General features: G+C 35.2%; 1 protein-coding gene across 3 annotated transcripts in view; it reads right to left on the bottom strand.

Annotated features, from left to right (window-relative positions):
• CDK19 (cyclin dependent kinase 19) overlaps window positions 1-12,052 on the bottom strand; it is a 179,250-nt gene that overhangs the window by 114,706 nt on the left and 52,492 nt on the right. For all 3 annotated transcript variants that reach the window (XM_082856072.1, XM_082856074.1, XM_082856073.1), the window contains exon 2: window positions 3,335-3,410. In XM_082856072.1, coding sequence (XP_082712198.1) covers window positions 3,335-3,410 — 76 coding nt within the window. The remainder of the gene's footprint in view (window positions 1-3,334; window positions 3,411-12,052) is intronic.

Here is a 12,052-nt window from a genome sequence, read left to right as displayed (position 1 = left end):
CATGGAGGCCAAAAGACAGTGAGATAACATAGTCAAGGTGAAGAAAGAAAAAGACTGTCATTCAAGAATTCTATATCTGTCAAAACTATGCTGCAAAAAACAAAGGAGAAATAGGTGATAAAGGAAAAAAAGAAGAAATTAAGATAGTCCCAAATACAAAAACTGAGAAAATTCATTCCTAGAAGATCTGCTCTACAAAAAAATACTAAAGGGAGACCTTCAGTTAAAATCAAAGAACTATATATATGACAGTAACCCACATCTACACAAAAAATAAAGAGCACTGGTAAAGGTAGCAACATGGGTAAATAGAAAAGACAGCATAAATGTATTTTTGTTCTTAACTCTTTTTTCTTCTATGTGATTTAAAAGACAACTGCAGGGCTTCCCTAGTGACACAGTGGTTGAGAGTCCGCCGGCCGATGCAGGGGACACGGGTTCGCATCCCGGTCTGGGAGGATCCCACATGCCGCGGAGCGGCTGGGCCCGTGAGCCATGGTCGCTGAGCCTGCGCTCCGCAATGGGAGAGGCCACAACAGTGAGAGGCCCGCGTACCGAAAAAATAAATAAATAAAAGACAACTGCATAGCACATATATACAATGGAATATTACTCGGCCATAAAAAGAAAGGAAATTGAGCTATTTGTAATGAGGTGGATGGACCTAGAGTCTGTCATACAGAGTGAAGTAAGTCAGAAAGAGAAAGACAAACACTGTATGCTAACACATATATATGGAATTTAAGAAAAAAAAAAGACATGAAGAACCTAGGGGTAAGACAGGAATAAAGACACAGACCTACTAGAGAATGTACTTAATGATATGGGGAGGGGGAAGGGTAAGCTGTGACAAAGCGAGAGAGTGGCATGGACATATATACACTACCAAATGTAAGGCAGATAGCTACTGGGAAGCAGCCGCATAGCACAGGGAGATCAGCTCGGTGGTTTGTGACCACCTACAGGGGTGGGATAGGGAGGGTGGGAGGGAGGGAGATGCAAGAGGGAAGAGATATGGGAACATATGTATATGTATAACTGATTCACTTTGTTATAAAGCAGAAACTAACTAACCATTGTAAAGCAATTATACTCCAATAAAGATGTAAAAAAAAAAAGACAACTGCATAAAGCAATAATTATAAAACTGTGTCCGTGAGCTTATAATTTACAAAGTATGCACTTAGCCACTATGCAATAACATACATGCTAACTTTCTGTCAAAATCCCTATCATGTTGCAGTTAAGTCATTCAGGAAATGATAAAAAAAATTACTCAATCCAGAAACTCTGCATACTTCCTAAAGTTCTATTAGGCAAACCCTCAATAAAAATATAGAGACTATGAATGAGTTTAAGAGTTAAGTTTTTCCAGCTTCCGCACAACAAAAGAAGCAATCAACAAAATGAAAAGGCAACCTACAGAGTAGAAGATATTTGCAAACTATTTATCTGATAAGTGGTTAATATCAAAAATATATCAGGAAAGCATACAACTCAATTGCAAAAATCATCATCAACATCATCATCCAATTAAAAAATGGGCAGAGGGACTGAACAGATATTTTTCCAAAGAATAAAATATACAGATGGCCAGCAGGTCCATGAAAAGGTGCTCAACATGACTAATCATCAAGGAAATGCAAATCAAAACCACAGTAAGATATCACCTCACACCTGTTAAAATGGCTACTATCATAGAACAAGACATGACAAATGCTAGTGAGGATGCTGAGAAAACGGAACCCATGTATTCCTCAGAAGATATGTCTCTGTTTCAAAAAGAACATCTAGAATTGGGTTTTCATTTCCTAATAATCAATACCTTAAATTGCAGCTATTAACCCAATTAACTCACGGAAGTTGAATTAATGCTATACTAAATTATGGCACTCTAAAATAGCAAAATTGCACACCAGTAATATTCATATTGATTGAAATAATAATGTTTATGACTTTCAGGGAGTTAAAAATCATATATCAAATGCTTATTCTGGTAGGGCATTATAAACACCAATTTACAGTTAATGGAAAACTGCCAAAATGAAAATTTTAAATAATAAATTTATATTCTAAAGCAAACTTAGGATCATATAGAACTTTTTTGTTCTGTTTATTTATTGATTTATTCAAAAAACATTTATGGGACACCTGCTATGTGCCAGGTAGTTATGCTAGGAACTAGGGATAAAAAGACAAGGTCCCTGCCCTTCAAACTGTGCACAGTCTAGTGAGAAGCTCCCATTCTGAAATCAAAGAATTTATGACTAGAAGGGACCTTATAATTCCCTTATTTCACAAATAAGGAAACTGAGACTCACGGCTAGCTTAGTCACTAAGGCAGACACTCAGTTGTAAATAAATCCTGCCTCATGTGTTCTTTGCATCATTCTTTTTCTTATGATTAAGAGTGATGATGTAGTGCTTCCATGTGAGTGAAGTAAAATATGGAACCGTGGGCAATATATGTAATAATTACCAAATGAGAGACAGAAATATCTAATGGATATGGACAATATATTTAATAATTTAGAGACAGAAATCCCTTATAGATGTGATATCATGATAAAGCCCCAATAAGAAACTAAAACACTAAAATAAGAAACTGAAGAACTATAATAAGGGAACATAATATTAAGACTTCTAAGCCATAATTATGATTTTGCCTCTGTTTACTGATCTGTAAAATGGGGATATTAAAAGTACTTATTTCATGATTGTGAAAATTAAATTAATTAATACTTAAAAGCACTAGTAAGCCTGGTACCTGGTAAATACTCAGGAAATGTTAGGTATTCTTATGGACAATCATTTCTTAAATGTACAAGTATGCCATATAAAGACAAAAAAAAATGATCTTTCTTTAAGGAATTCTCCTATTATTATGATACTCTTATTTTTCTAGCAACTAGTAAAATGTAACACCAAAACACTTATTTCAGAAAAAATATTTTATATGCATAGTATCTAACAGTATCACCCTCTTCTCTATAAAGACATATATCACTCCTAAAACTACAGAAAAGACAGATACTAATTAAATTACTAATTTAAATTAATAATTATACTCAATCATAATTCAAATTAATTAAATAATCATTTAGCTCAGTATTCCTAAGATTATAAATCCTAAATATCATTAAGACAATGTTCAACGATGCCTTTCAAGTAATCAAAAAGTTTATGCAACTTTTCTCATCTTATATAAAATATCCTTAAACTAATTAACATCTTTGAAATAACATGCATTCTATATATTAGTGAAGCTTTTATATTAATATCAATCACCATCCAATATCATAACAAAATAAATAATGTATTTATGTCCACTTACTGCAATCTCTCTACAAGCCGACATGGATATTCCTGTGCCTTCAATTTGCTTCAATGCATATTCCTTTTCATCTTTTCTGCACATGAACAAAAAAAATTATTTTTTTCTACAAGTTATTTTCAAATTCAAAACTGTAACTACAAAAACAATGAAATGCACAACTCTCAGTAATATGTAAACACCCTCACTATGCATGCATTGCTTATTATTTCTGATAATATTTCCATTACAATAATGTGAAATACCAAACAAATTCATGTCACAATGAAAACACTAGACAGAGCCAAAACACGAAGTACAAAATTGAAACAGAACAGGATACTAAACACAGCACTAGTTTCAAAAAGTAAACAAGCATAAATATAAACTCAAGCATATTGTAAGATAATTCTGTCTTAATTATCTGGAGTCCATGAAAGCATTCTGTTATAAACATTAATTACAAAAATAAATGACAGATGTAAACTTCTACATTTGTTTAAAGTAATTTCACAGTATAAGACCCAATTAATAAATGGGGGAGTTATAGAAGAATGTTTACCCACTAAGACACGCTAGTTTTCACCTAGGACACGGGACATTCAAAATCCCTAAGACCTCAACCAAAAGCCTTGGAAACACTTCAAAATTGGCCACCAACACCTCATTCTCAAGATATCTAGGAAAAACTCAGTAGTTACAGTGAATTTTCCAATTAATGGAGGTAGAATTAGGAATTCTGGGAAACCCCGCTAGTTACCAGGGTGCTTAACCAAGGGAAGACAACAGATCAATAATGGTGATGGGTCCATAAAAACAGTAATAGTACCATATGAGTGTCTAGTGCAACACTGTATCCTCAGGGTACTGACACCAGAACCAGCCACAGCAAGGCCCCAGTTGAATGTCACAATGTGATTCCTACCACTGGTTATTCTGACAAGAGGAGTATAATCCGTGCCCTCTGAGTTTCGCCTTTTGATTATATTAGAGCCTCAGCAGGGTATCACCATGTCATGAAGGTTCTGTCAAATGATAGTACGTAAGTAGTGCTGCATCTGTCCTACTCACCTATTCCTCATTTTCCCCATTCTGTGTTTACTAGCAGATAAAGCAGTTTAAGAGGTTACTCATAATATGCATTTTAAAACATCATTTTACGTGCATTTTGAAGATTTTCACAATCGTCTGTTTTGAGCAAATAATTGAGTTATGGTTACTTTTTCCCACAGTCTGAAAATTATATCCATTTTTCTTCCAATATATGACATTCAGAAACAATTAAGCAGCATTTTGATAAACAGAAATTGTACCACATATGTCAACAGGATAAACTGTTACGCAATTATTAAAATGATAATCATGGAGATCATTGGAAACATGGAAAATGTTTACCATATGTTGCTGAGAAAATACATAAATCATACCGTATAAAAATATGTACATTTAGACATATGTTGAAGGTGATATAAAAAAAGAAAAAGTTGTGTTAAGATGTAGAAAGTTATGTTAACTACCTTAATGCCAATATTATATTGTCTTTTAAATTAGAATTAGAGGGAAAAAGAAAAAATACAAAATAATTTGATACTCTGAAAACAGTCACCTTAAAACAATCTTTAGTATTTTCAAAGTGATATCTTAGGCATGTTTTAAAAAGCAAAGTGTTCCTTTTTCTCCATCCTGTTTCCTCCAAACATAAAACTACACATTTTTCAGACCACCCAGAGGCCACTAAGAAGTACAAGCAGCAGGTGAAGGTGACTGAATGTAATTAAAGCCAAATATCCCCCCTACCTTGAAAGTATGTATGGGTATGTGTGTGAAAGCATTTGTGCCTGAGATGCTTAACACAATGCTTACAATGTAAATTTCATACGATTAATAATTAAATTAACTACCAGGTATCTACTACTAAATATTTAATTGAATAAATTCTTAAAGTTATACATGCTTTCTGACAAAACTTTCATATGGAATTATAATTTTCTTTTAAACAGAAATATTTCAATCTCCAGTTCCCCTAAATGAAGTGCTCCAAAAGCTCATGTAATTGCATAGTTTTATTTTTAATACTGTAAAGAATATTACACAATCTGGATAGGTTATTGTTGCTATGGAAACTATAAGATTTTTGCAGTAAGTCAAAAAGTGCAAAATTAACACATCACATTAATGACTTTTGAATTTCACATCCAGGCTGTCAAAAGAATTTGAAAGCCTGAGCAGAATAGACTGAAGCATAGGCCTCTTACTCTGAATTATATGGATAGGATCTAGGAACAAACCCAGTAATTATTTCACTTAATAAGTTTAAATATAACTTCCATCTGCTAAATTAATAAAATACTCAAAAATCTGCAAACTTAAGATTTATCTGCAGCTTTTGCATTGAGAATGAAATAAAGTGCATATATCATTACCAGTTCTCTTGTATATTCACTGCTGGATGATAAGCAATGATGTAGCACCTCTGAGGTTCACCATATGAAGAAGTGGCAGAATCCCAGCGGGCATATGGACTCACTTTCATCACTGTGCTATTTCAATGCTAATCTGTGGTCAGATGCCAATACCTTAGTTATGAAAACTAAAGATTTGTCCTTTCCCACAATGCCCACAAATATTTCAGTGACTGGCACACGGGGCAGAGAAGCCTTATTGCTCTCATCCCATGTGAGAGCCCTTCTCCGGGAGCTCGTGTGAAAATTCATACCCCATGGCTTATATGTTTCAGGCACACGTAATATTAAGTATCATAAAGGTATAATTTGTTCTTTTACCTGACAAGGCTAAAAAGGAGGTGAACCTGGCCTCCATGGCTGTGATAACCTGGCTTTTAGAGGCAGCCCAGTTCTTCCCTAAAACTATTTTATTTCTAAATTACTTTTATCTAAATAAAAGAAGTTTATTATTTACTGTAATAAAGACAGAGCAATTCCAAAGCCTTCAGGGAAACTGCTTTCTAAATTTTAGTGCATATTAGATACTACCGTTAGAGCAACTGCACATTGAAAATAATTAAAGGAGTTTACTAAATAAATCCAGGTGAATTAAAAATAAATTTATAGTATAAACATGGATTTATTTAATACAGAATGTTTTGAATTTAAAGACATTTCTCCTATACATCTGTAATATGTATCAAAACCATGCCAGCTTCCCTCTCAGCATTCATCACAAAGAAAAACAAGTGTTCAATGGGAACATTATATAACTACAAAATAGAAAAATTAATTTGGCAGAGACTGGGATTCTATTACATTTTCCATCTGAGACACTATGTTCTGGAAAACTCTTGATGCAAGCAATTCTATAGATAGTACAAAAAATAAGAAGCACATATTTGTGCAAATTGTAGAAATCACTGCCTTAAAATGAAAGCATTATCTCAGGCAGAAAACTAGGCTCAGTGGTAGAATTTAAATGTAATTCAGGGAAGAATTTCTCAAGCCTAAAGATGCAGTTTCAGTAGGAACAACTTTTGAATGAACTATTAGGAACTGGTCTGATGAAAAAAATAGTCTTATACCTTTCAAAAATGTCCAAGTTTGATGACCAGCCTCCAGTCACGTTTAGCAAGGTGAAGCACCATTCAGCAGCTCGTATGCACAAGTGTAGTTAAGGTATGGTCAAACCCCACTCGTTACAATCATAATTAGACAGGTCCAAGGCTTTTTGGCTCCTATCAATAATACTACCAGGTGTCCAGATCAGCCCTGGGCCATCTTTGGTCCCAAGGACCTATGACAGACAAAAAATTTAGAAGAATCTTTTAAGAAAAGATGAAGGAATTCAAGCTCAAGCAAAATCAAGGGAAAAATTTTAGTCTTCAAACTAACAGGGTTAAAATCCTTTTTTGTTTCGAAGGAAAACAGAGGCTCCTTACTGTTTTATTTTACATCAAGCAACAAACAAACACAGAATCAATATTTTGTGTTCCAATACTGTGCCAAACTCTGAGGATGAACAAAATTAAAGACTAGCTACCCCTAGATATCAGAGTTCACAATCCACCTGGAAAGAGGTTCTGAGTGGGAAATATAAACAGATAACTCTGATATGACCCCCTCTGCATCCAAGACATATGCATAACAGGCACAGAGAGAATGAGATTAGTATTTCTTCTCAGAGCTTTAAGGAAGATAACTACATAGTGATGCCTTTGAGGGAGGAGTTTCCCAGGCAGAAAAGGGATGAGAGGGTCAGAGAACTCCAGGTAGAAGTAGAACATGAAAGAAATAAACAGGAAACCGCTGGTATTCAGTATGGCTGGAAGCTGGGGGCATGATGACAAGGTGCAAGAGATGAGGTTAGGTTAGAAAAGTAAAGGGAAGGGACCAAATGAGTTCTGCAAAGAAACTTGTACTTCATATATAAACAGTGTGGAGCAAACGTTTTGAGAACAGAGAAGATACATAACAGATCTTTGCTCAGAGAGATAAATCTGGTAACTACAAACTGGTGGCAGAGCAAACATCTGGGAGGTTGCTCAAACGTCCAAAGAGAAGATGAGGACTAGATTAGAATAGGCAGAGGAGAACAAATATGGACTCAAAAGACATTCCTAAAAAAAAAAAAAAAAAAAGACATTCCTGCGTCAGAAGTGATATAATTTAGTAACCAATTTGATTCTGTAGGTGAAGGAAAGGAAGGCTGTGAAGATGGGTGAAGCTTCCACTTTGCCTAATCGTGCCAACGATAACGATTAAGCAGAGAAATGATGACATGAATAAATGGAGACCAGGAAATATAAGATTTTATCCTAAAGGCAATGAAAGTTACATATGAAGACTAATCTTATTAGGAAGGACTGAGATTAGAGGTGTGAAAAACAATTAGGAGTCACTGCAATGAAAGGGTGAGAAGGAAAGACCCTGGATTAGTATAACAGAATGTTAGCTTCCAAAAGGGGCTCGCGACAATCCTGTTACAACCTCCTCATGAAGATGAAGAAGTTAGGCCATCAGCCAGAAGCAGAGCTCAGATGAAATCTTCCAAATGCAACATTCTCCATAACAGAATGGTAACTAACAATAAGACTGGAGAAAAGAAGAAATACTTGTGACAGTCATTTTTAAAGAGGAATTGGCAGGACCAAATGAACAAATAAGGAAAATCAAGAAGGCTGAATCAAAGATAAGTCTGGGGTTCTGGCCTGGTTGATGGGGAGGATGATACTATTGAGAACAAAACTCAGGTCACATCTCAGAAGGTTCTTCAGCTTGTAAATGATTCCTTCAGATAGAAAGAAACTCTAACCAAAAATATCTGAGAAGTTCAAAAAGAAGATGCCCTGAAGATGTTACCAGGCTTATTGTGGTGATCATTTCACAATACATACAAATATTGAATCATTACAATTTTTTACACCTGAAACTAATATAATGTTATATGTCAATTACACTTTGATTTAAAAAAAAAAAAAAGATGTTTACTGAGGGCCTGCCATAGGAGTTTCAGATTTAAAGGACTTGAGCTTACAAACATGATATTGGATTGGAGGAAGTAGCACGTAGATAAATAACTTCTTTGGTGCCCAGGAAAGAAGTTGAGGCAACATGGGAAGGAGGAAAGGAGAACAAGAGAGAGGGAAGAAAAGAAGAAAGACAGAACAATTTCTGAACACTTCTCTCTCACATCCCTTAGGAAGACAAGCAATTCTATGAATTCGTCCTTTAAGTTTTCTTTTCCAAACCTTAAGACTAGAATTCAAATTAATGGAATCATCAGAAATATAGTACTCAAGATGGCACAGTATGACCATCTACAGATTTTATAACCAGGTGTTACCAATAAGACTTTATTCAAACAATGACACCTGAGTCTTGCCAACTTTTTTTTTTTTTGCAGTTTTTTAAAATTGAAGTACAGCTGATTTACAATGTGTCAGGTGTACAGCAAAGAGATACAGTTATGCACATATATAATCTTTTTCAGATTCCTTTCCCTTATAGGTTATTACAAGATACTGAATATAGTTCCCTGTGCTATAACAGTAGGTCCTTGTTCTTTATCAATTTTATATATAGTAGTGTGTATCTGTTACTCCCAAATCCCTAACTTATCCGTCCCCCCTTTATGTCTGTGAGTCTATCTCTGTTTTGTAATCGTATGGTATTTGTCTTTCTCTGACATACTTCACTTAGTATGATAATCTCTAGGTACATTCATTTTGTTGCAAATGGCATTATTTCATTCTTTTTTATGGCTGAGTAATATTCCACTGTGTATATATACCACATCTTCTTTATCCATTCACCTGTTGATGGACATTTAGGTTGCTTCCATGTCTTGGCTACTGTAAATAGTGCTATGAATATTGGGGTACATATATCTTTTCAAATTAGAGTTTTCTCCAGATATATGCCCAAGAGAGGGACTGCAGGATCATGTGCCAACTCTATTTTTAGTTTTTCAAGGAACCTCCATACTGTTCTCCATAGTGGCTGCACCAATTTACATTCCCACACCAACAGTGTACGAGGTTTCCTATTTCTCCACACCCTCTCCAGCATTTGTCATTTATAGACATTTTAATTTTTTTTGGCTATGCTGCACAGCATGTAAGATCTTAGCTCCCCAATCAGGGATCGAACCCATGGCCCCTGCAGTGAGTGGAAGCATGGAGTCCTAACCACTGGACTGCCAGGGAATTCCTGTAGACTTTTTAATGACAGCCATTCTGCCCAGTGTGAGAGGATACCTCATTATAGTTTCAACTTGCATTTCTCTAATAATTAGTGATACTGAGCATCTTTTCATGTGCCTGTTAGTCATCTGTATGTCTTCTTTGCAGAAATGTCTATTTAGGTCTTCTGCCCATTTTTTTATTGAGTTGCTTCTGTTTTTTTTATATTAAGTTGCATGAGCTATTTGTATATTTCAGAAATTAATCCCTTGTCAGTATCACTGTTTGCAAATATTTTCTCTCAGTCTGAAGGCTGTCTTTTCATTTTGTTTATGGTTTCTTTTGCTTTGCAAATGCTTTTAAGTTTAACTAGGTCCCATTTGTTTATTTTTTGGGTTTGTTTTCCATTACTCTCAGAGATGGATCTAAAAAAATATTGCTGTGATTTACATCAAAGAGTGTTCTGCCTTTGTTTTCCTCTAGGAGTTTTATAGTGTCCAGTCTTACATTTAAGTCTATAATCCATTTTGAGTTTATTTTGGTATATGGTATTAGAGAATGTTTTAATTTTATTCTTTTACATCTAGCTGTCCAGTTTTCCCAGCACCACTTACTGAAGAGACTGTCTTTTCTCCATTCTATGTTCTTGCCTCCTTTGTCATAGATTAATTGACCACAAGTGTGTGGGTTTATTTCTGTTCTTTCTATCCCGTTCCATTGAGCTATGTGTCTGCTTTTGTGCCAGTACCATCCTGATTTGATTACTGCAGCTTTGTAGTACAGTCCGAAGTCAGGGAACGTAATTCCTCCAGCTCTGTTCTTTCTTCTAAAGATTGTTTTTGCTATTCGGGGTCTTTTGTGTTTCCACACAAATTTAAAAAATTTTTGTTCCAGTTCTGTGAAAAATGTCACTGGTAATTTGAAAGGGACTGCATTGAATCCATAGATTGCTTTGGGTAGTATAGTCATTTTCACAATATTGATTCTTCTAATCTAAGAACATGGTATATCTCTCCATCTGTTTGTGTCATCTTCAATTTCTTTCATCAGTGTCTTACAGTTTTCAGAGTACAGGTCTTTTGCCTCCTTAGGTAGGTTTACTCCTAGGTATTTTATTCTTTTTGATGTGACAGTAAAATGGGATTGTTTCCTTAATTTCTCTTTCTGATATTTTGTTGTTAGTGTATAGAAATGCAACAGATTTTTGTGTATTAATTTTGTATCCAGCAACGTGACTGAATTCATTGATGAGCTCAAGTAGTTTTCTGGTGGCATCTTTAGGATTTTCTATGTCTACTATCATGTCATCTGCAAACAGTGACAGTTTTACTTCTTCCTTTCCAACTTGGATTTCTTTTATTTCTTTTTCTTTTCAGATTGCTGTGCTTAGGATTTCCAAAACCATGTTGAGTAAACATGGTGACAGTGGGCATCCTTGTCTTATTCCTGATCTTAGAGGGAATGCTTTCAGCTTTTCACCACTGAGTATGATGTTAGCTGTGGGTTTGTCAATAATTGTTTTCTTCAAGAAGAATGCTGCCATAAATCAATGTTATATCACTTTTGCTTAATATATGATGACTTCCCTTAGCAGATTAAGAGGCTTCCATATCACACAGAAAATAAGAATAAAACATTCTTGGGGGTGGGGCTAATGGCGGACTCTGGGAAGGCTCACCCCGAGGAGTACTTCCAGGAGCTTCTGCTGCCAGTGTTCTTGTCCTCACAGTAAGCCACAGCCAACCCCCCCTCCCGCCTCTGCAGGAGACCCTCCAATACTAGCAGTTTTTCAGGGGAGAAAAAGCTCATATTTGAAAATGAAGCACAGATATCTTCAGCTTCTCCAGTGAACAGAGCAACTGAAATCAGATATTCTAATAGGAGTACTCTTAAAATCATAACAGGTATTCTGATAGAGGTAAAAAGATAAAAATAGCCTGGGTCAGAAGATCTTTGTAAAATTTAAACAATTCTTCCACAAATCTTCTTCATACCAAAAGAAAAGAAATTTTCTGACCAGATAACAGACAGCAAAGCAAGAAGAACTACAACCCTGCAGCCTGCGGAACAAAAACCACATTCACAGGAAGAGAGACAAGATGAAAATG

This window comes from Leucopleurus acutus (genome assembly GCF_964270905.1).
Source record: "Leucopleurus acutus genome assembly, chromosome: 15".
Taxonomy (NCBI): domain Eukaryota; kingdom Metazoa; phylum Chordata; class Mammalia; order Artiodactyla; family Delphinidae; genus Leucopleurus; species Leucopleurus acutus.
Note: the sequence above shows the minus strand (reverse complement) of the source record. Positions and strands in the feature narration are given on the sequence as shown.